At 41.0% G+C, this 24512-nt stretch overlaps 1 protein-coding gene across 6 annotated transcripts in view; it reads right to left on the bottom strand.

Moving 5' to 3' along the window:
• Isca1 (iron-sulfur cluster assembly 1) overlaps positions 1-24512 on the bottom strand; it is a 53552-nt gene that overhangs the window by 17568 nt on the left and 11472 nt on the right. For 2 of the 6 annotated variants that reach the window (XM_052728057.1, XM_052728054.1), the window contains exon 1: positions 2165-3493. Coding sequence is in view for 2 of the 6 variants with exons in the window: in XM_052728060.1 (XP_052584020.1) it covers positions 21020-21168; positions 23391-23496 (255 nt within the window). In the remaining 4 variants the exon portion in view is untranslated. Of the gene's footprint in view, positions 1-2164; positions 3494-19583; positions 21169-23390; positions 23497-24512 lie in introns of those variants that run through there. The other 4 variants (XM_052728055.1, XM_052728060.1, XM_052728061.1 and 1 more) reach the window with 4 other exon arrangements.

The following is a 24512-nucleotide window of genomic DNA, read 5'->3' as shown; positions in this document are numbered from 1 at the left end:
ATGACGGCTAGTTAAGAGATTATTGGTAGTTAAGAAGAGACCAGCAGTGCTGGAGAGATGGCTCAGAGGTTAAGAGCACTGACTGCTCTTCCAGAGGTCCTGAGTTCAATTCCCAGCAACCACATTGTGAACCATCTGTAATGAGATCTGGCGCCCTCTTCTGAATACATAATAAATAAATAAATCTTTTAAAAAAAAAAAAAAAAAAAAAGAAGAGACCAGCATCACGGAGGAGAAATCTTCTGGGAGTGTTTTCTCAGGGTGAGCACACCGAAGCTGTGTTCTAGAGGGACTGAGCTTGCAACTCATGCTGGCAGCTGAACTTGGTATTGTGTCACCCAGGTGGTACTGGTTTGAGGGCATGAAGGGGTCATGAAGAGCAGCTGAGCCGTGGCACTGTGTGGCAGAGCTGGAGTCCCTGAAGAAAGCCTAGGGAGGGGTCATGCTGAAAGCACAGTTCAGTTGCAGCAGCAGACTCCAGCATGTTGGAGATGCCAGTACCATGGGATGACCACCAAGAACAGCAGCAGCAGTGGAGTGGAGTCCGATGGAGCCTAGGAGACGAGCTGCGTGTGCTGCAGAGGACAGAGCTGGAGAAGTGACCCAAGCCCTTTGGAGGAGCCCTGGACATTGTGAGTTAATCTCAGACTTCTGGACACTCAAGTTATTTATACTGTTGGAGTTTGGTTTTGCATTGTTCAGATTGTGATGGTCCCTGGTTCTTTCTTCTTGAAGTAAAAAAGTATTTAACTTACTTTTTATTTTACAGGAGCCCACAGTTGGAAGACTTTGAACTTTTAGAGATTTTGGAGTTTTACAGAGACTTTGATTTTTTTTTTTAAGGAGATTGAACTTCTAAAGTGATTTTTTATAAAGATGGTTGGACTTTTAAGTTTGTAATATGTTTTGTAATATTGATATTAATGAGACCTTGGGGACAAATGATAAAAAGTTCTAGTTAAAAAGTGATGTGTAATATGTCAAGTTGATATAAGATTGTCAACTTACCACAAGCTAGAGTCACCTGAGAGGTGGGAACCTCAACTGAAAAAAAAAAATGCCTCCATCAAATTGGCCTATAAGAAAGTTTGTAAGGCATTTTATTGATTAATGATTGATGTGGGAGAGCTCAGCCCCTGTGGGTGGTGAGACCTTGGCCTGGTGTTCATGGTCATAGAAAAACTGTCCTGGACTTCTGACTGGGAATGTGTAGCTTAGTCTTTCTTGTCAAACTTTCTTTGGGCCACCAGCCCCCAAATAATGACATGGAGACTTATTATTAATTATAATAATAATTGGTCTTAGCTTAGGCTTGTCCCACTACCTCTTATAACTTAAATTAACCCATTTCTAATAATCTACATTCTGCTACATGGCTCTTTACCTCTCCTCCATAATGTATGTCTGACTTCCTCAGTGTCTTACTGGCATCTCTTGCCACACCAGATTTATCCCACTGAGTTCCTGTCTCTGCCTGGAAACCCTGCCTAAACTCTCCTGCCTACCTATTGACCATTCAGCTCTTTATTAAACCACTCACAACATATCTTCACACAGTGTACAAAAGATGATCCTACAACATTTCCCCCTTTTTGTCTAAATAGAAAGGAAAGGTTTTAACTCTATCCCAGGAAAACTATATACAATAAGAACAATTATCAAGTAAGAATTACATTCACAATGTCCAGTCCACTTGTATTTGGCAAATTCGGAGAAATTCCTCCATTATCTCTCCTATACTGATGAGTCCAAAGTTTTCTACCTAAACCACTTTTGATCATAACTTGTATTACCAACCTAAAAATATCTTTTTAGACCTTAAAGCATTTTATTAGATAAACAACTTAAGCTTTTATATCTCTCAACCTTTATAAACTTTACATCTTTCATGTGAGTTTCTTTTCTGAATTTTGTAACAAAGAAAATGGTATAACTATCTAGTCTTCAACCCCATCAGAGACCCAAGAAGGATAAAATATTACCTGAGTAAACAGGAAGCACAGAGCAAGCAACTTCCAAAACTATAGAAATGACAAAGACATCTGGCTGCCTGGACATTCACCCAAGTTTCCTCTGCAATGTTGGGGCATCCATCTTTGGCCTACAAGCCTAGAATATCTGACAGACTTTTCTGTGAAGCAGGAATTTTAAAGGACTGTCCTACCTTGTCTTGGCAAAGTTCAGCAGTCCTTTCTTTTGTGTCCTACTTGTCCAACATAGACAACATATTGTCAGCAGTCAAGGGAAGGGCAATATCCTGTACAGTGGCTAACTTTGCCACAAAAAAAGCAAACTCCATGTAAGGTTCTTCAATGCCCATCATCTTCTCTGAAGTAGACTGGTGCTGCCAGGAGCAGATGTATCTCACTGTGATGAAAAGCCTTATGCTATTAAAACATCATAAACGCCATAGTCTGTAGATCTCTGAAGTGTTTAATGACCATCTATCTATCTAAAAACATCTATTTGACCTTGAAAACATACCTGATTACAAGTTTGATTGTTATAGATGACTAACTACTAACTTTGCATTTCTCAATTATACTAAATAGTTTATAATATCTTTTAAGGACTAGAACTTCTCATTTTTTAATGAGCTACATAGGTACAGTACCTTAAACAAGAGTAGAAACATACAGTATGTTAAAGCAAAAATAACCTTAAATTTGTATCAATATATAAAAATCCATATGAATGTAAAATATTTGAGATTAATACTTGCTTTTTAGTTTAAAAGTAGATTCAATAATCTATGCTTTTATCCTATCATTCCTATATCCCCCCTTTTTTTCTTTTCAGAAAGAGATCCCTGAATCTAACCTCCTTTGCTTAGTTTTTTTCCCTGACCATGACCATTAACAGCTTGCAACCCCCCTAAACAATGACATACATTCATAACCCACTGAATGACCAAAAACCACCCACCCTACCTCTTGGGAATGTGGGCATCATGCTCTTAAAATTACTTCCAGTTGCCTGGGGGCAACAGCATCTCTAGGGAACCCTGAAAAAAATTGGGATAATTGTCAAGTCCTGGGAGAGCTAGCTGTATCATTTGTTGTCCAGTCTCTGTGTGATGGGAAAGTGCAGAGCTTGTCTCAAGTCCTAGCTAGAGTAGTCTGAGAGGCTGGAACATCTCAGCTAGCCACCATGAAATTATCCTGAGCAGTTTGTAATCCAAAGCCAATCTTTGGGTGGTGTTTGTCAGCTCGGTAGCATTACTATAGTCCAGTTGGAATCCTCATTGTGGGGCCCCACCCTCCTTTTGGAGACTTCAAAGGTCATTGTTAGGCATGGTCATGGTTCACTGCAGAAAACTTAAACATTTTAATATCACATGCAACAGATCTCAAAGAGGTTAAAGGACCATAATTTGTTATGTACATCCAGAGCACAAAAACTTAATTCATAGTTACCTGATAGAGACTTAAATTTGAAATCATGTACAGAAAACTAGATGAAGCCTTTTTCTAGAATTAATTAGTACTCTATATGAACATTAATATCATGACAAATGTTTAAATATATATATATATATATATATAAATCTTATAAATTTTGAGATAATAGTTATACCTTAAGAAAAGTTTTAAAGAGTCAAAATAAAACCAAAGAATTATGAGATTAGTGGCAAAAGAATAGTCCCTTAATTTTGGTTTTTCTTTTGTCCCATATCAGGTGGCTCTTCTGACATGAAACAGAGATTTCGGATTTTCCAAACAAGCATGCTTGGATTTAGAGAAGGAGAGAGCCACACTCCAACTCCAAAGCTAGCTTTATTTTTTTAATTGAACTGTGAGTACAAAAAGATCATTTGTATTTTATGTCTGTAGAGAACAGCAGAAACAAACATTTGAAAGATTTATGAAATTTTATCCTGTTGGAAATGTGATATACCAATAGGCTAATTTACTCTGTTTCTTGGGACATTTTCTCTGGATGATTTGTCCTTTTACTTCAAATGTCTCATTTGGCCAGTGGTCTTCAGATTCCTTAGCTGGATGCCTTCATTCTCCTGGAAAGACAAAAACAAAACCCTGCCCCAGCCCTAACTTTGGGGAGTTTCCCTTTTGGCAAGTTATATCTGATCAAATGAAAAGCATTTGTTAGTCTTATAAGTTAGTTTAGATTGAATAGTCATGCTGTTTGATGAACTATTATTGCCTCTTCTAATGAAGCGGTCTCTCTTGCTTAAATCTAGTCTTTATCAATTATGATGGTATCCATAGATTTTCTTCTCCTGTGGAAACAAAAGCAGAACCTCTTCCCCAATGTAACACATATCCTGGTTTCTATTCTAAGGTGAACACATCTTTAATATATATAGGCTGATTTGATTCAGCAGTTTTTTCTACTGTCCAACGTCTCTCTGCAGCTGTCATTCCTTTCTCACGAGCATTTAGAGAATTTAAAGTTAATAAAGCATTGTGTAATCTATCTATAGGGGTCTTTATTACCCTTTTCTGTTTATTAAACATATCTTTTAGAGTTCAAATAGATCTTTCTATAACTGCTTGCCCTATAGGATCGTGTGGTATACCTGTAATATGCTTTATGTTGTAATAAGCAAAAAACTTTCATTTTACTAGAGACATGCTGGAGCATTGTCAGTCTTAATTTGTATGGGTATTCCCATGATGCCCAAATTTCTAACAAATGTGTGATTACAGAATCAGTCTTTTTCAGAACTCAAAGCAGTTTCCCATTGAAATCCTGAATATGTATCTATGATATAGTATACATATTTTAATTTTCCAAACTCTGCAAAATGAAACACATCCATTTGCCAATTTTCATTTCTTTGAGTATCCTTTGGGTTGCTTCCTACAGGTAGTAGAGTTTGGTTATACAAGGAACAAGTAGGACATTTCCTTATAATTTCCTTTGCTTGTTGCTAAGTGATGGGAAAAAATCTTTTTTCAGACCCTTGCTATTGACATGATGTTTCTTATGAAATTCTGAGGCTTCTAATGCATTTCCTAGTAATAGTTGATCAACTTCACCATCACCTTGTAGTAGAAGGCCTGGTGGACCCATGTGGGATCCGATATGTGTTATATATAGGGGATAATTTCCATTTCTGAATATTTCTTGTAACAAACAACAAAGCCAATTCTGAATCATCTAGAATAAATCCAGCACTTTCAACATGTAAAACAACTTTCTGCATATTGAGAGTCAGTAACTATATTAAGAGGTTTTGGAAAATCTAATACTATGATAATAGCATACAATTCTGACTTTTGAACACAATCATAAGAGCTTTGAGCCACTTTATTTAAATTTCCTGATTTATCACCTGTCTTTCCTGATTTGTTTGCATCAGTATAGAATGTATTGATGTTCCCTATACAATGTGAGGAAGGACCCAGTTAGTTCTCTTTATAATAAAAACTGAATTCTCTTGCTTTGGGATATTTGTTGTTAATGTCTCCCAAAAAATTAATGCAAGCTCTTTGCTTATGTTCATTTTCTTCCCATAAAGAGGAAATTTCAGCATTAGTAAAAGGTACTACAATTTCTGCTGGGTCTATTCCTTCTAATTGATGAAGTCTCAATTTCTTTTAGAATCAACTCAGAAACCTTTTCTACATGTCCCTGTCATTAGGTATTATTTCATCCTTGTGGGGTATTTGATGGAGTTAAAAACTAAATAGTTAAACTTATAGTTTTCCTTAGTTACAATAGAAAGCAAATTAGGTATAAATCTTTAGACTCACCAAGATAAGACAGATAATAGAGTATTTTCTCTAATTTTGTCAAATACAAATAAACTGGATATTGTAACTATAATTTTTAATTGATAACTGTTTTGTTGTATATAATTTTACTATGTTAATTTTAAAACCTTCCTTTTAAAAAAGGGGAAAATGCTGTGGAATTATCCTTCTGTATATTGTGTGAATATGTTGTATTACTGGCTTAGTGAATAAGCTGACTGTCCAATAGCTGAACAGGATAAGCCTAACTGAGAATGATGGGATGTAGAAGGGCTGAGTCTAGAGATGCCAGTCAGCAGTGAGGAAGCAGGATGTATAGAAAATGAGGGAACAAGCAATGGGCGATGTGGCGAAGCATAGATTTAAAAAAAATATGGGTTAATTTAAGTGTAAGAGTTAGCTAGTAACAAGCCAAGCATTTATAAGTAATATTAAGCTTCTGAATGGTTATTTGGGGATTGACGGGTGGGAGAGAAATGTCTGACAATAGCCTCCCATTGGCAGTGTGCCATTTAAGTGCTCTGCTGTATAGCAGGGCCTGCACCTCTGCATGCCTCGAGCTGTGGACTCCAGTTATGTGCCTCACGTTGGATGCCAAATGTAGCTAGTCTTTTTTGCCAGACTTTCTTTGGCCCTCCAGCCCCGAAAGAATGACATGGAGACTTAATATGAAAGCTTGGCCTTAGCTTAGGCTTGTCCTACTAGCTCTTATAACTTAACCCACTACATTCTGCCATGTGGTTCTTTACCTCTCCTCCATAATGTATGTCTGACTTCCTCAGTATCTCACTGGCATCTCTTGATGTGTCAGATTCATCCCCCTGAGTTCCTCTCTCTGCATAGAAGTTCTGCCTAACCTCTCCTGTCTACTTATTGGCTGTTCAGCGCTTTATTAAACCAATCACAATGGCACATATTTACACAGTGTATGAGAAGATTATCCTACAACAGGAATGCTTAGGATTTTTAGATCATTTTGAATAGGATGGTCATTTTCACAAATATTGATTCTTCTTGCCCATGAGCATGGGAGGTCTTTCCATCTTTTAGTGACTTCTTGATTTCTTTCTTTAACATTAAAGCTTTCATTGGAGATGTCTTTAATTTCCCCAGATATATTTATACTAAGACACAATTTTGTGGTTATTATGAATAAGATTGTTTCCTTGATTTCTTTTGCTGTATTTGCAGTATTAGATAGGAGCAGAGATAGTTGACTGACCTTCTTATCATGTTCCTGACCATGAAACTCTAGAAACTCTATTTCAGTACTAAGTATACACTGTGGCACAGTGTAACCCTGACCTCATGAAGAACTTATTTCTGAGAAGTTGATTCATGGAGTCCACTAAAACACAAAGTACAGATGAACAGAGCACAGCCTGCAGGATGGAGGACTCAGGTGGACAGAGCACAGCTTGCAGGATGGAGGACTAACAGTACAGGTGGACAGAGCACAGCCTGCAGGATGGAGGACTCACAGTACAGGTGAACAGAGCACAGCCTGCAGGATGGAGGACTCACAGTACAGGTGGACAGAGCACAGCCTGCAGGATGGAGGACTCACAGTACAGGTGAACAGAGCACAGCCTGCAGGATGGAGGACTCACAGTACAGGTGGACAGAGCACAGCCTACAGGATGGAGGACTCACAGTACAGGTGAACAGAGCACAGCCTGCAGGATGGAGGACTCACAGTACAGGTGGACAGAGCACAGCCTATAGGATGGAGGACTCACTACTGAACACACTGAGGATTTCCTCAGGAGATCATTCAGTCACAGGGTCCTAGTGATTAGGGAGGAAGGTACACTCTTGTTCACCAAGAGATTGATTATATGAGAATCACTAATATAGTCTCTGCAAACACGAATTATGTTCCTTCCTGAGGACACATTAAGAGGATCTACCCCTTGGCAATATATTAGAGTTGACTTGGTTCTACTCCAGCATGAGTATATGTGAATGTGTGTGTCCATGTGCCTGTGTATATGTGTCTATGACTGTACGTGTATGCCTGTGTGTGCATGTGCGTGTGCGTGTGCGTGTGTGTGTGTGTGTGTGTGTGTGTGTGTGTGTGTGTGTGTATGTGCTTGCCCTATGAACTATTTCAAAGATGAAGTTGATAAACTTCTTGAACTTTTTGCCCTCCATTAGATATTTATATGCTCATATGGTAACTTTAGAGTTTGGAATCCCTTAAAACCCTAGTCACAATTCTCTAAAAGCAAAACTCTAAAAGCATGATGACACAGCTTTATCAAGCACAGGAGGCAGGTTCTGAAATTAACCTCGACAGCTTCCCAAACACTTGGGAAATTACCATTTCAATTCCGAGAATCATGGATATCCACTGCCCATTTTTCATAATTTTACCACATTTCCAAATTACTATGAGCTTTGCAATGGATGAGGTTGAGGCAGTTTCTAAGTGCATCCATTTGTAGCCTATCTCTCTCAGTTGGAAGATCATAAGTCTCTCTTGTGCTCACCATCAAGAATCTGAAATACAAGTGTCACTTTTTGTGGTGTTTTGAGATTGGCCCCCATAGGCTCATAGATTTGCATGCTTAGTCCCCAGTTAATGAGCTTTCAGGGAAGGATTAAGAGGTGTGTCCTTGTTGGCAGAGGTGTGGTCTTGTTGGAGAAGATGTGGCTTTGTTCAAGGAGGTGTGTCACTGGGGGTAGTCTTTGAGGTTTCAAAAGCCCACACCAGGCCTTGTCTCTCCCTCTCTGTGGATCAGGATGTAGCCCAGCTACTTCTCCAGGACCATCCCTGCCTGCCTGCCACCATGATGATGATAGACTAAACCTCTGAAACTGTAAGAAAATCCCCAATTAAATGCTTTATTTTACAGGAGTTGTCTTGGTCATGGTGTCTCTTCATAGCAATAGAACAGTGACTAAGACATCATTTCAGGTCACCCACTTATTGTGCCTTGCCAGAAGCCGAGTGTACTTCCTGCCTGAAGATCCTTGCATAGTCCGAGCAAAAGCAAACAGTGAGCCAGCTGTGCTTGGCCTGTGTGTGTCCCCATAAAAAAGGGAAACTTACATGACATCACTCTGCATGTCACTAACTTCTTAGTGCTACATCAAGGATGAAGACTCAGCGTCCTGAGAGAGCCTGTGGGACTCCTTGTCACTCTTCATCACAGCAGATCTTTCGTTTATCAGATAATGATTTTCTCCATTCACATGCTTCATATATAAGGGTTGTCTAGGTATTTTTCTAATTGAATAGATCAATGAATAATCAGTTTCTGTGCAATGAATGTTGCTGGGAAAACTGCAGCTGCACAAGAGGCAAGATAGTGTTGAAACATGTTATAATCATAATTATTATATATTGGTAATATATAGCAACTAATAATAAAATAACAATCCTAAATGGCATCTCAATGCAGAGCAGTGTTTCTCAAAGTGTGACTACAGACCTCTTGCATCCAGTCATTTGGGTGAAAGTTGATGTCTACTTCCTAAGGCTCATTTGATTTTTGGTAAGTAAAACCTAAGGATATGTTTTATACTATTATTCTCTTAAGTCAGGTTCTGTTTAGCCCTGGTTAGACTGGAATTCTAACCTTGAATTCACAGAGATCTGCCTATCTCTGCCTCTCAAGTGCTGGGATTAAAGATGTGTCCCATCATGCTCTGCCAGGATATGCATTTTATCTAATTCCTTTAGGTAATTAAAAAACTTAAAAAAAATTTATGTAAGTGTTTTGCTTGCATGTTTGTCTATGTACCATGTGTGCAGTGCCCTTGGAGGTCAGAAGAGGGCATCAGTTCCTCTGGAATTAGGGTTACAGATGGGTGTGAGCTGTCAGGTGAGTGTTGGGAACCAAACCTAGGTGCTCTCAAGGAGCAGTCAGGACTCTTAAGTGCTGAGCCACCTCTGTAGCCCTACACATCAGGTGATTTTTAATTCACTGAAGCTTGAAAATCACTGGCATAGTGCTTTTACAGTTAGGAAAACTACCATCAGAACCCCAAACTCCCATTTATGGACAAACTAACCTGTCTCCTGTTTTTTGAATCTGAAATGGCCCTCAGAGGCACATGTGTTAATGAAGGCTGACTCCCAGTTGATAGATGGTATGAAGCTTAAGAGGCAGGGACTAATGGAAGTTATTAAAGACTGTAAGGGTCCAGCCCTTTATAGTCTTTTCCCAGGGTCCATAGAAGAATCTAACAACCGCTGAGGCTCTAAACTTAGGGATACGGAAAGAATCTAAGCACACCGAGCTCTTTAGTCCATTCACTTTATTCTTCTAAGTCAGTTCTATCTGCACAGCTTCCTTTCTGTTCTCACACTTGGTTCCTCTCTCCCTCTTCTGCTGTTCTCTCACTTCGTTCCCTCTCAAGTTTCCAGTTTATATACACACACAATCAGCAACTCTCTCACTTCGTTCCCTCTCAAGTTTCCAGTTTATATACACACACAATCAGCAACTCTCTGGCCAAAGTGAGGTCACCAGGCTTGAATTCTTTCAGGGTAATAAAGGCAGGTAAGAGTTTACACCAGGCAGTGACTGTCAGGCTTTCTTTTACAACCCAAAAAGGGGAGTGACTAATGGGAGTTCTCCGGTAGGGCCAACTAAGGGCTAAAATCAATTAGGGGATTCTAAAAAGGAATTTGTGTGCTCAGACTATAATCTTAGAAGTGGCTAGATAAAACCTTAGGAGTCTATATATGTAAGTATAAGTCACTAGTAAAGTAAAACTGTCTTTTTCTCCTTAGGTGCCACTTTTGTCCCAGTTTATTTCAGCTGTTCTGCTTTCTGGTAGGGTGGGGGGGGGGAGGAAGATTATACTCGGTTGCTAGGCAACCTGCATTACAATGTGTAGTATTTGGTAAGTAAAAGCACTTTCTCTCTGAGTTAAATGCTAAGGAAGGAATCTTTAGAACTAGGAATAACACCTGGGCTGAGATAAAGGAGAGAGGATTAAAGTTTAATTTGCACATGAGATGAAGCTTGGTACCTATCATCTGCCTGGCCTTGTCAGTAAACTCCTTGGGTCAGTGGGAAATAACTACCTTAACTCAGTAACTAGCAGATGTCCAAAACACTATGCTAGAATTGTAAGCAGTAAATCCCTTAAATTAGGGTCTTGTGTAAATAAACCAGGGTGAAGGTAAGGAGTTAAGGATTTAATTGTTAGTGGTTATTTTCTTATCTGTAGGTGAGATGAGCTAATGCTTATCTATCTGCAGTTTGTCCTTGGATGCAGAAAAGTATCTTAGATGAAATACTTTTGTACGGAGAATGGCCCTGGCCAGATGTTTGCTAATGAAGAATAAACACAGCTGGGGAATGTATATGGGAAGTTGTGCCCAATAAATGATTGATCACACTATTAGAAGTTCTTGGGAAAAGAATCAAATGGGAAAGCTACAATAGCACATAAGAAATTTGCTGCAGGATACAACTAATATATTCAAAATCCAGTATCACCAATACACCTTGAGTTTTGGCTTTATCCTCTGGAAGTCTTTGACTCTTCCAGGTAATAGCTTTTCCATAGTCAGCTGAATTCCTACTTCATATTTCTGTAGCTCACAGCAGGAAGTCCTCTGTCACTGGGTGCCTTTGAAGACAATTTACCCTATGGTCTCCTTTTCTCTTTCATCCTGTGACACCAACTCAATGGGCCCCCACTGACTCTTTTTTTATTTCCTGCCTGTTTTAACTTGGTTTAAAAACATGTATTAGCCAGGCAGTAGTAGAGTACTTTAATCCCAGCACTCAGGAGGCAGAGGCAGGTGGATTTCTCTGAGTTCAAGGCCAGCCTGGTCTACAGAGTGAGTTTCAGGACAGCCAAGGCTACACATTGAAACCCTGTCTTGAAAAACCAATCAAACCAAACCAAACCAAAAACCAAAACAACCCCCCTCAAAATACTAGAACAAACAAAACATGCATTAGTTCTGTGAGAGTTCCATGTTTTGATCATATTCATCTCCTCCCCCAACTCTTCCCCACCCATCCAATTTTGTATTCTTAAAAACAAAGAACCCATCAAGATCAATTCGTGTAGCCCAAGTGGTCTTGGATGTGTGGCCTTCTCCTGGAACATGGCTGATTTATCAGAGGCTGCACTTAGAGAAAACACTCTCCCTCTCCCAGAAGCAAACAATTGCTAATAGCTCCATGGCTAGGGGTGGGATTTCATGCTTGTGTCCCATCTCCATGCTGGGATTTGGTTTGGCTTGGGCTTGTTCCACTGTGAGCTATGTGCAGCTGCCTCATGACATCTTAATTCTATCATTTTGTTCTGCTTCATAATAGGCCTCAAATCTCTAAAGTCAATGGACTATGCACTCAAACTTCTCAAACTGTGAGTCCAAGTACATCCTTTCCTTCTTCTGAGCTGTGAGTCTCGTCTATTTATATAGTAGAATGCTTTATAGAAAACAGACGTTGACATACATGTTTAGTTCACTTATCAGGGAAAGGGCAACACTGTACTGAGTTGGTTGTGATGTTAAGTGATTAACTGTTTAATACTGGCTTTAAGTACTTCGTCTGGGGATGTAGCTCAGGAGTGTACTGGGGTAGACTGCTTGCCTAGCAGGCATACGGTGCTAGGCTTGCTCTTCAGAACTCAATAGTAAAGTAAGTTAGTAAGCACCCAGTAAATGTTAGAATTGTTTTCTATAGCCAGATAATTTATAGGAAATGAATTGTTTTAAATCACTTAGGAAAATTTTCAATTGCTACAATGTTTTGAATATTTTTATCTTTTGATAATTTCATACATTCAGATAATCTCTCTTGATAACTATCCACAATCTCCCACCGACAGCCCTCCCTGCCCCTTCCACTGAGTCCAGTTCTGCCTTCTGCAGTCAATGTTGTCAGCTTCATCTCATGCAGGTCTTGTGTAGGTTGCCACAGTTGCAATGAATTCTTGAGTGCCACAGCCATGCCATACCCAGAAGATGGTATTTACAGTGTGTCTCCTCTGGCTCTTGTATTCTTTTTATTTGCTTTTATGCTGTGTCCCTGAGCCTTGGGCAGGCTTTAGTGGTGCTTATAGATGTCTCATAAAAGGCAGAGCATTCAACAGCCACTTATTGTAAGCCCTTGACCAGTTATGAGTCACTTTTCAGGTACTAGGGAGGAGGTTTTGAGATCTGTTTCAGTTTTCTCTATGTTGCAACTGAAGTGCGTGTGTCTTCAATAACAGTCTCACCATCTAGTTCTGGTGGGCCACTAAGACAAATGGCGATCAATAGCTTGTATTGTTTTAGGGTCCTCTGGGCCTTCTCTGACGAGTTACTCCTAGGTAGCTATCCCATACTAGTACTGAGATTTTCATTTAGTTACTCATGTCTTCTAGGGAAGCACACCCTATCAACCCATGTGTTCAGACCTTTAAAAAATTCTATTTTTAATCATATGTAAAGTGGTGTATTTCTATAAGGGAGTTTTATATATCTGCAGTTTGGTTAACCCACACAGTCAACTCCTCTTCTTTATCCCCTGCCTCAGTTTCCACTTAAACCTTTAGCCCCCAGTGCCCCTGCCCCTACTTTCATAGCATCTGAGTTCTACTAACACTTCAACCCTTAAGGCCTCATTCCTTCCATTCCTCTTGGGCCCTTTCTAACTTCCTGTCCTCCAGACACTCCAAATTAACACACAATTGTGAAAATTCAAAGCTGGGATCCACATGAGAACACACAGCATTTGTCTTGCTGGCCTGGACTACCTTAGTATAATATCATTTGGTCCATTTTCCTGCAGGTTGCTTAATTTCATTTTTCTTTATGATTGAGTAAAATTCCATTCTACCACATTTTCATTATTCACCAGTCAGTTTATGGGCCTCTAGGCTGATTCCAGGAGCAATGGACATGGATAAGCAAGTGTTTTTGTAGGATGGCATTGAATCTTTTCATATATGCCCAGGGACAGGGACAGTTGGATTATGTGGAAGTTCTATTACAAGTTTTTGAGAAACCTCCACACTGACTTCCACAGTGGCTGCACCAATTTACACTCACACCAACAGTGGACAACTGTTCTTCTCTCCCCACATCCTCACCAGCATCACTGTTGTGTTCTTGACTGCCATTGGTATCAGGATGACATGGAATCTCAAAGTAGTTTAAATTTGCATTTCCCTGATGGCTAATAATTTGAACACTTAAAAAAATGTTTATTAACCATTTGTATTTCTTATTTTGATAATTTTGTGTGCAGCTCCTGGACCTATTTTCTAACTGGATTATTTTCTTGATGTTTAGTTTCTTGAGTTCTTTGTATATTTTAGATACTAACCCTATGTTGGATATATTGCTGGCAAAGGTTTTCTCTCATTCTTGAAACTGTCTCTTCTCTGAATGTCTTTGTTGTGCAAAACACTCTCATGAGATCCCATGTGCCGATTACTGGCTTTCTTTCTCGAGTGCCCTCAACCCTATTCAGAAAGCATTCAGTTCTGAGAACCTATTTGAAGAACTTAAGTATTGATTCATGTCAATACAAAGAAATCAGTCTCACAAGTGTAGGATTTGTGCACAAGATGCAATGGATGACACTAGCCTAATGATGGACACTAAATAAAGGAGCTGATGCTGTGATGATTTGTGTTATTTCCTCAGGACAGAATCTAGAATCACCCATGAGATAGGCCTCTCTGTGCATGTCTTGCCTGTTAGGGGTTTCTGGATGTTGAGACGGGAAGACCTGCCACTGTGGATGGTGCTACTCCCCAGGCTGGCTCCTGGATGGTGTAAGAGGAGAAAGGGAGCTTGGAAGCAGCATGTGTCCATCCCTCACCTTGCTTCACTTCTTTTCAGATGCATTGTGCTTTGCTGCTGCCTCAAGTTCCTGCCACTCTGACTCCTCCATAAAAATGAACTTGAGACCTTGAACTGAGCTGCAAGGAACCCCATTCCCCTAAGTTGCTTTTGCAGAGTATTTTAACCACAGGGACAAAAAAAGAGACCAAGATGGATGCAATAGTATATGAATTTAGCCAGCATTTCCCAGACGATGACACTCAAGGCAAATAAGACCACATGGCTGTCTCAGAACCAGCACATGGTTATGACATCATCTTATATGCAAGTATCGTGTTTCTCACCAATGTTCTTATTAAACAGGCACAAAACTGGACAGTCCTGGACCTAAGTGGTACAGTTATCGCCATTTCTTTTGAACTGGAGCTGTAAGGTGTCCAGTAAGTGCATTTGGTTTGCTCTCTCTCTGTTGTTCTCAAAAGCAAATGTTTCTGTGGAAATAGCTCCACTTGTGGTGCACAGCACTGCTAGGTGAGATAAAGTGGTGAGGCTGTTATGGGGAGGGCTGTGAGCTACAGTAGCAGCCCTGTCTCTGGGCATAGTTTAGCTTCTTCTTCAGTACTGTGAGACTAAGTATGTTGGAAAGTAGAGAGCAAGCCTCAATAAGTCATAGGTAAGGGGTTTAGGGGCACATGCTCAACTGTTCTAAGATATCCCAAGATGGGGCTGTTGTACAAATCTTAAAAGGTCTTATTAATAAAAACAAACCTGGAGCCAGGTATTGGGCTGAATGCTGGGAGGTCAGAGAAGCAGAACAAGCCACAGCCACCTCACCTTGTCAATTCCGGATGGATCTCTGCCTCCAGAAGGCTAGGATTAAAGGTGTGAGTGCCACCATTTTCTGGCCTCTATGTCTGTCTAGTGGCTGTTCTGTTCTCTGACCCCAGATAAATTTATTAGGGTGCACGATATATTGGGGAACACAGTATCATCACATTTCCCCTTTTTGTCTAAAATTTAAAAAGCTTATAACCAATACAAGAAAAACAATATCCAATAAGTATATACAATATATACAGTCAAGAATTACATGAACAATGTCTAGTCCATTAACATTTGACAGCTTCAGGCAAAAAACTCCATTATATATACTAACAATGTCCAGTCCAGTAACATTTGATAAACTCAGACAAAAAAATTTTCATTACTTATCCTATGTAAAACAAGTAGTTCCTTTTTAAAAGTAGATTCAATAATTGACCTTTTTATCTTATATCCATATTCTTTTTTCTTTTCATAATAGATTCAATAATCTACCTTTTGTCATTTTTATATCTTCCTTTTTCTTTTTAGAGTAGATTCAATGATCTACCCATTTATCCTATTATTTCTTTATCTTTTTTCTCAGAGTAGAGTCAATGATCTACCTCATATCTATATCCTTTTTTTTTTAAACAAAAACTCTGAATCTAATCTCCTTGTTCAGCGTTTTTCCTGACCATTAGCAATTAACAACTTGTAACCAATCATTGTAAACAATGACAATATCCATAACTCATTAAACAACCCAAAAACCATTCACCCCACCTCTTGGGAATGTAGGCATCGTTTTCTTAAAATTACTTCCTGCTTCTTGGGGGTGAAGACATCTTTAGGGAATCTTGAAAAGAAAATTTTTGGGTTAATTGTCAAGTCCTGTATCATTTGTCCAGTTGCTGCATAATGAGAAAGTGCAGGGCTTGTTTCAAGTCCTTGTTCAAGTAGTCTGTCAGGCTGGATCATCTCAGCTAGCCATCTCGAAATTGTCCTGAGCAGTTTGTAGTCCAAAGTCGATCTTTTGGTGGTGTTAATCAACTTATTGGCTTTACCATAGTCCATGTGGAATCGTTATTGTGTGCTCCTGTCATCTTTTTGAAGATTTCAAAGTCACTGTTAGGTGTAGTCATGGTTCCCTTTAGATTTTTTTTTTTTTTTTTTTTTTTGTGCCTCCTCTGTGGTTTGGAGTAATCACAGTCTGATAAATGTCTGTCTCTCGGAACCACGAACATTGTTCCCTAGAAGAGAAAAATCACAGCAATTTCTCCCCACCATTTGTCTTGCCAAACTTTTCCAAACTGACCTTTGCCAGTGCTTTCTAGTAACACAATGGTCCAGGCAATTCTTCTCTGAACAAGCAGCAGTAAACCCTTAGTCCCAGGTAGCAGCATCACCACAGTCACCAACATGATGAGAGAAGCAGCCTTCAACTCTGAGCAGCAGCCGCTGCCTCCATGGTCCCACCACCGTTTGTGGTTCGGCCCCGGCTGTAGCTTCTTTAGCAAGCCTCCTTCAGTAAATCCAAACACCATGCGCCACCACAACCGGCAACATGTACCTCAAGTCTGAGCTGGGGCCCACAAGGCCACAGGCAAGTAGCTTTTCTGAGAATTTGTACCCGACAAGTTGGGCCCCAGATGTAGCATGAATCTTAAAAGGTCTTATTAATAAAAACAAACCTGGAGCCAGGTATTGGGGTGAATGATGGAAGATCAGAGAAGCAGAACAAGCCACAGCCACCTCACTTCGCCAATTCCTCAGCTGACCCTGTTTCCTCAGACTGGAAGCCTCTGAGTCCTCATCCAGAATGAATCTCAGCTGAACTGTGCTGCTCAAAAGCCTAAAAGCTTAACCAGCTCTAGATCCTGGTTTTCATGCCTTATATATCTTTCTGCTTCCTGCCATCACTTCCTGGGATTAAAGGTGTGAGTCACCATGCCTAGCTGTTTCCAGTGTGGCTTTGAACTCAGAGATCAAGGTGTGAGTGCTACTATTTTCTGGCCTCTGTGTCTGTCTAGTGCTGTTCTGTTCTCTGACGCCAGATAAATTTATTAGGGTGCACGATATATTGGGGAACACACTATCACCACACGGGGCATCTGAGATTCTGACATTTGGCAGATAGCATGTACTACACTGTCACAAACCTCCCCAAGCCAGGCACTTTAAAATAATAGAAATCTCATCTGCATGTGTCTGGGAAGTAGACATCCAAGATGAAGGTGTCAGTAAACCCATGTTCCCCCAAAGGCTGCTGGGAAAGACCTTTTGTATGATTCTCTTATAGCTTCTGCCAGCAAACCCTGGAATTTTGGGCTACTGGCTCATGACCTCAAACATGTCTGTGTAGTCACAAGTCTGTGACCCTGTTCCCTGTGTTCTCTTTTGAGAACACCAGTTGAGGTCAAGGGCAGATGGATCTTTCTTTCTTCCATGGGATCAAATCCAGGTTAGTTTTCATCCTTAGACCACTATGCCTGAGGCTGGCTGTGTTTGTGCTGATTCTGGGCTGAGCCTGTCTCTGGCCCATGTCACTGATGCCCTGGAGTTTAAATGAGTGCTCACAGTTCAGCCGAACATCATTACGGACATGTGTTTCCTGATTGCTTACATATCAAAACATGACAAGAAAGGCTATTTTTGAGGCATTTCCTGCTGAATCAATCCTAGGAAGTACTGAGGATCTCAGAGACCCCCAATCCTGTGGGTTTTTTCCCCACTCCTACTCCCTTTCCTGTCTGAGAAAAAAAAAGCCATTCTTGTAGGTGCAGAGAGGTGGGGCTGGGAGATGTTCCAGAACAATGAAGCACAGTGGGCTGGCCTTCTGAAATGCATTAAAGAGTATTTTTAACCACAGTGGCCTGACCCATTCATCTCAGAGCTTCCTGATTAGGACAGTGAAGTTTTTAACCAAGGTTATATGAAGAAAGAGATCTGCCACTTGTGAGGCTCCTGGAACAACATCTGATGCCCCACATGTCACTTAGGGGTGCCACAGGGTTTGTGTGGGTATGTGAGAATCTTCCTGGTCAGGGCTGAGGCTTGAGTGACATGGTTGTTAAGATTACAGGTTGAGCCGTTCTGTCTGAAAGAATGATGCACCTCTGGAGCAAGAACACTGAAGCAGTTGAGTTCCTGTCTTCAACGTTTCAATATTGGGTAAGAGAAAACTCCAAGCCCAAACTGTAGGTATTGCTGTACCCACATAAACTGAGTCACAATGGTCCCTGTCTGTCCCCTTCCGAGTTTTGCAATAGCCCCTTTCTACCCTCTTCTAGCCCACTTTGCTGTATAAGCACACGACTGATACTTCTGAATGCTGTTTTGTCTTCCATTTGTATTTTTAAGGTGGGAGGTCTTGCCCCCCCCACTCAGGTTTGGTTTGGAATGTTCAATCCTCCTGCCTCAGCCTTCCAATGCTATACTTGTAGGCTTGCACCTTGTCTGGTGGAATGTAGTTGTATTCTGAGGACTCCCTTGTACACACTGATGCCCTTGCAGAACTCAGAGGCTGTTTCATGGCCTCCCACCTTGTCCTTCCTGTGCCTTGGTCTTTTCAGAGCATAGCTTCTCTACATTTTTTCAAACCAATTTGTTTTGTTCATTCTCCCCCTTTCCTCTACATTTCTTGTCTTTAAAAACTCAACTCAGAGGACAAAACCTTGAGGGCACCCTCCATCTGCCTCTCACCCCTAGAGGTCATTAAAATAGTATATGTTGTAGCTGTTCAGAGCATCACCAGGCCCTATATAATTTAATTAGATAAAAGATTCTACTCTTGTCATGCTTTAGGTTCTCAAGTATGAAAAGGATATTGTCAGACCTACCGCTTGAGAACAGTATGTACTCCACATACAAGAGTTACAGCCTGGAGTCTGGTTCATGTGTGAGCTCTAGGCTGTGAGGTCCAGGACAGTCTATTGGATCTGAACTGCTGAGAACCTTCTGGAAGGAAGAGAAGGTGAAGCTCAGACAACCAAGGGAAAAGCATCCAGAGTGTGGATAAAATTCTCTCCTGAGGATGACTGGAAGCATCTGTGTCAGATGGAGGGATGGTGTGGTGGGACGCGTGCGCGAGACAGACAGACAGACACACACACACACACACACACACAAACACACACACTACAGTCAGCTGGAGAGATGGTGTGGTAGGGTGTGAGTGTGTGTACCACAAACAGGCAGCAAAGCAAGACAGCATCACCTCCAGTGTGTTCTCAGGCTTCTGGAGACAGCAGCATAACTGACTGACTGGCTTTAGTAGCTAACTCCCCCAAAAAGAAAAGGCAGTATTAGGACCACAAGGAGTTGTGTTTTTTAATTGATAATCTCTACATACAATATTGCACAAATTCAAGATGTATCAACAATTCTATTTATGATACAAACTCATCAACAATCATAAAACTACAAGTTGGTGCATTTTGGTGGTAGGTACTTTAGTAAACAGCGCAATTATTAAACTCAGCTACTTCATGAAAATCAGCCTCCTACAAAAGAACTCAGAGGTTACTTAAGATGTCAACACAAGTCAAGTCAAGATCACTTTGAAGAAAAACTTGGGATCCAGGTGTGGTAGCACATGTCTCAAAAAGCTGAAGCAGGAGGGTCGTGAAATCACGACTCAAAAAGTGGTGATAAAAATACTAAAAATTCAGCAATTTCATTTAGGAACCAGAAAGTATATGCATATTGGGAACTCTAAAGAAGACACCTCCATGTTCTGCTCCATAAGTCCTGTGCTCCAAGAATAATTCCACTGTTGCAGGATCTCTGAAGAAACTTGTTTCAAAGTTCTAAACAAACAAGGTAGCAATTCATACAAAAGGGTTTAACTAAGACTTTTCCATTCAAAAGAAAACTAATGCAATCTCCATAAATTAAGAGAGTCTTATGAAAATGCTACCCAGGCATGAAGTCAGGCCAGCACTCACCTCCACTGACTATCTCATACAGCACTGGTGTCACCTGTGAGGAAGGGAGAGCTGGGTCCGGTCCTAGCTCTTCTAACCTGTACTCGGATCTAGTCTTCATACACACAGTTAGGTGCTGTGAGTTACTAGCTGGCTGCTTGTTATAAGAGCTTCCAATTGAAAGGTCTGAGCAAACCATCTTGAAGCATGCCCTAGGGGATGGACTGAGACCAGGTCTGGCAGCTTCCACCTTCTGACACCATCACTCAGAAGTCTGGAACTGTTGAGTGGGCAAATGAAGCATCCGATCATATTTCTAATAAAAATGCAAAAGGCCATGGCAAATGTGAGAGGGAAGTGGGGTACCACTATGCTGTTACTCACAGTTTTCCTGACTGTGAGATTAGGAGTTAGTTGGCAAAAGGTTGAGAAAGGACCCAGCAGGCATAGTCTCAAGCCATTCACTAGGATCTATGGGGGCACACCTGTTATCTGTTTCCTCAGCTCCCAGCAAAGCAATGGCCACGTGGTTCTAGCACAAATGCTACAGTGTTAAGAGCAGGGTAAGAGTTTTCTGTACAGAACAGATGACCCAAAGAAACCAATGGTTTCTCAGTTTCTGTGCTTTACAGACAATACAGATACCAAGTTTTCGGGACTCTTAGCACACTGGCTTGATTTCCAAAATGCATCACTTTATTTTTCCCCATGAGGTGGCCACACATTATAAACTCTGAGCACGTAACAATCACATGATCTCTTCAGTGAGCTCCCAGGTAGATCCCGGCTCTCCCGGAGCTTGGAGTCCTGAGGTTTCAAATGTTAAAGCTTTCACCACAGCCACAAGTCCCTTTGATGTTGGGGTTATTGAAAACAAACTCACTGGACAGTTTGTCTTCCACATAGTCCATTTCTGTTCCTAAAAGTGTTAACTGTGCTTTCTTTTCGATGAACACTCTGACTCCTTGGGGAAAAGAAAACACATTAGACATGAAGCTTTCAGGGTGCAGAACCTGCCAGTGAGTTTCCAGTGGGTGCCATCGGTAACCCTACAGCTTCTGGGCAAGCCCAGGGTTCCTTACAGGGAGGAAGCACACAGCTGCCCACCAGCCCAGTCTGTGTCCAATCAATCATAACAGGGAAGACCTTTTTACATATGGAAATCCCAAGGCATTTCTGCAAAACTGTGGTTTGCCTTTCACTGTATTTTACTCATCCCCTCCCCCCTCAATCTGCTACAGGGAAATGTATAATTCTCTGAGTTTCTTAATGACGGCATTAATAATGAAATTTCTGGGACCATCTGTGCCTGACCCTGTCAGGTAAAAACACCCACAGAACTGTTATTCCATGGTGCATTTCTAACCAGACCATATAAACCAAGACCACATAATAAGATGTGGACTTCAGAAAACGCCTACGGGACCCAGAGCTATAATCTGGTGATGGCCTTAAAAATGAGTAATATTCCCTAGTCACTGTGAAGGAGAGACCAACCTCTTGAAAATACAAGAACATGTTTTTCCTTACAAGACATCACTTAAACATGAACATACACTACAGGTCCTTTCCTCTGTAGGGGAGCAACTGAGGCTTATTTTTGAACTGATGTTATTTTCTAAGATTTTTCATGTGTATGGTGTTTTGCCTGTAGGTATGTGCGCATTGCCTGTGGAAGCCAGAAGAGGGTGTTAGAACAAAAGTTACAGATGGCTGTGAGTCACTATGTGGGTGCTGGGAACTGTAAAAGCGCTTAACCTCTGAGCATCTCTCTAGCTCCCATTTATTTATAATTTAAAAAAGGCCTTTATTGGTGAATTATTTCAGTTAAATATGATGGAAGCACAGTTGGGAATATAATTCCTGCTTGTCTCACACAAAAAAGGGCTGCAAGCTACTCACACATCTCCACTGCACAAACCTGCAAAGCCTGTGGCTCTCCCTTTCTCCAGGGTTGTAGTGTTGTTTATTGTCTCACACAGGATCTTGCTAGCCCAGGCTGGCCTGACCTTATCTTGAACCCCAAACTTAAGATCCCCATTGCCAAAGGTAGTAATATTAAATCTAGGCCACTGTACCTCACTCTTTGGTAGGTTTTGCAAGATGACAGGGGTTGGTATCAAATGCAATAACTGAAAAACTAAAAAACAAGGCCTCAAAAGTTAAGTGGTAGCTGGAGAGCATGTGCTGCTCTTGCAGAGCACCAAGCCTGGTTCCCAGAACCCATCTCAGGCAGCTAGCTCACAACCGTCTGTCCTTCCAGCTCCAGGGGATCTGACACCTCTGGCCTCCATAGGAACAGGAATCTGCACCAACACCCACACCCACATAAAACTGTTTCAACAGAAATGGTTGGATGGTTTACTTTTGGTCTTAAAATCTGTGTGTGTGGTGAGAGGTTCAGGGGGTAAAAGGAGCTGACTATCTGAGTTTTGATACCCAGAATTCATGGTGAAGGAAGAAAACCAACTCTCATAAGTTGTCCTCTGACTTCATATGCTAATAGAACGTTTAAAAACCTGTGAGGATGAACTTGATCCTCAGCAGTCACAGCAACATTCTGTAATTCCAGCACTAAGATGTGTGGGAAGGAGAATCAAGTCTGAAACTGGGCCACATAGTGAAGGCCCTGTCTTAAAAAAACCGGGACAAAAACAAGCCAAAACCTTTCACAGTGATGACCTTTAGGGCCGAAACAAAACACAACTCCTCCAAACCCTTAGAACTGGTTCAAAGCTTCACTGGGTCCTTGGGCTTCCCAGCTACTGAACCTCTCCTTGTACCAGGTTGTTCAACAGAAGCCAGGAAAAATGTCACCTCTCTCCTTTCAGTGGCTGCACATAGTTCGATAATGAAAGTCTGTCTGCCAATGCTGGGCACATAAGAAGCACCACTCCTAACACAGACAGCAGTCTTTACATCAGCTTTGCACAAGGATAAAAGTTTTCATCAGGACAAAGTGCCCATAAAATGTTAAAGAACAACAACAACAACAAAAAACCCCCAAACCCAAAACACCAAAAAACTCCATTACTTACCAGAGTCAAGTGTAGGGGTGCATACTTATACCCCACCACAGGGTAGTGGAGCAGGAATTAATGTCATTCCCTACACCCAGCTACAGAAGGAGCTCAGGGCTAGCCTAGGCTACAAAAGAACCTATCTCAAAAAGAGAAGAGAGCTTACCATCTTGAATAACTTCTTCATCAGAATCTCCTTTTGTCTTTGTATACTCTAGGGTGTAAGAGAGGCCATTACAGCCCCTGGTTCGCACGCCAACTTTCAGACCCACCTGAAAAGAATTGAGAACATAAACTTTGCAGGATGACTTACACCCCAAATCCCAGCACCTGCTCGGGAGGCTGAGGAACAGGACTGTAGCAGGATGGAGCCAGTCTGGGCCAAAGAGCAAGGTTCGGTCTTGAGAAAAATCAATGAGGGCTGCACTAGCTCAGTAAAGTACACAAGAACCTATGGCAGATCTCCAGAATCCAGATGAAAAGGCCCATCACAGAGACCCATGCCTGACCCTGTGCTGGGGAGGGGGCACAGACAGGCCATTTCTGGGGCTTGCTGACCAGTCAGTCTGGTCTACCTCCTGAGATCCAGACCAACAAGAAACCATGTCTCCAATCAGGGTGGGTGACCCCTGAGGTTGACCTCTGGCCCCAGACACATGCACACAAATATGAAAGCACTAATACAAACAGATAACCTGCACATACAATAACAAAAAAAAAAAAAAAAAAAAAAAAAAAAAAAAAAAAGCAACCTTTGATATTTATTACCAGCCAGGTGGTGGTGGTGCACGCCTTTAATCCCAGCACTTGCGAGGCAGAGCCAGGCGGATCTCTGTGAGTTCCAGGCCAGCTGGGCTACAGAGTGAGTTCCAGGAAAGGCACAAAGCTACACAGAGAATCCCTGTCTCAAAAAACCAAAAAAAGATATTTATTACCACTATTCATTTTCTCCTAAACCCAGTGGTAAGTAATAGGTTTCTGGTTATAAAATGCCCCTATAGAAAGAACAAATGGAATGGGAAACAAGTTTTTAAAAAGACACTGAAAACACATACAGGAAGAACTATACAACCACTGCTGTCCAGGAAAGCAGCTTTTCTGTGTTTCCTCAGGCCTGGTTGCATCTGCATAGTTTTTATTACAGCATATTAAAAGTTGTACTCTATTGTATTTTATGGCTTTACGTAGTTTCACAGTGTTTGCTTTCTTAACTATAGTTTGGAAGTAATGAGAGCACAATGCTCTTCTGTAGCCATGAATACCACTTGCTTTTTTTTTTATAGTCCAG

This window comes from Peromyscus californicus, unplaced genomic scaffold, assembly GCF_007827085.1.
Source record: "Peromyscus californicus insignis strain IS unplaced genomic scaffold, ASM782708v3 Scaffold_8__1_contigs__length_139910024, whole genome shotgun sequence".
Taxonomy (NCBI): Eukaryota; Metazoa; Chordata; class Mammalia; order Rodentia; family Cricetidae; genus Peromyscus; species Peromyscus californicus.
Note: the sequence above shows the minus strand (reverse complement) of the source record. Positions and strands in the feature narration are given on the sequence as shown.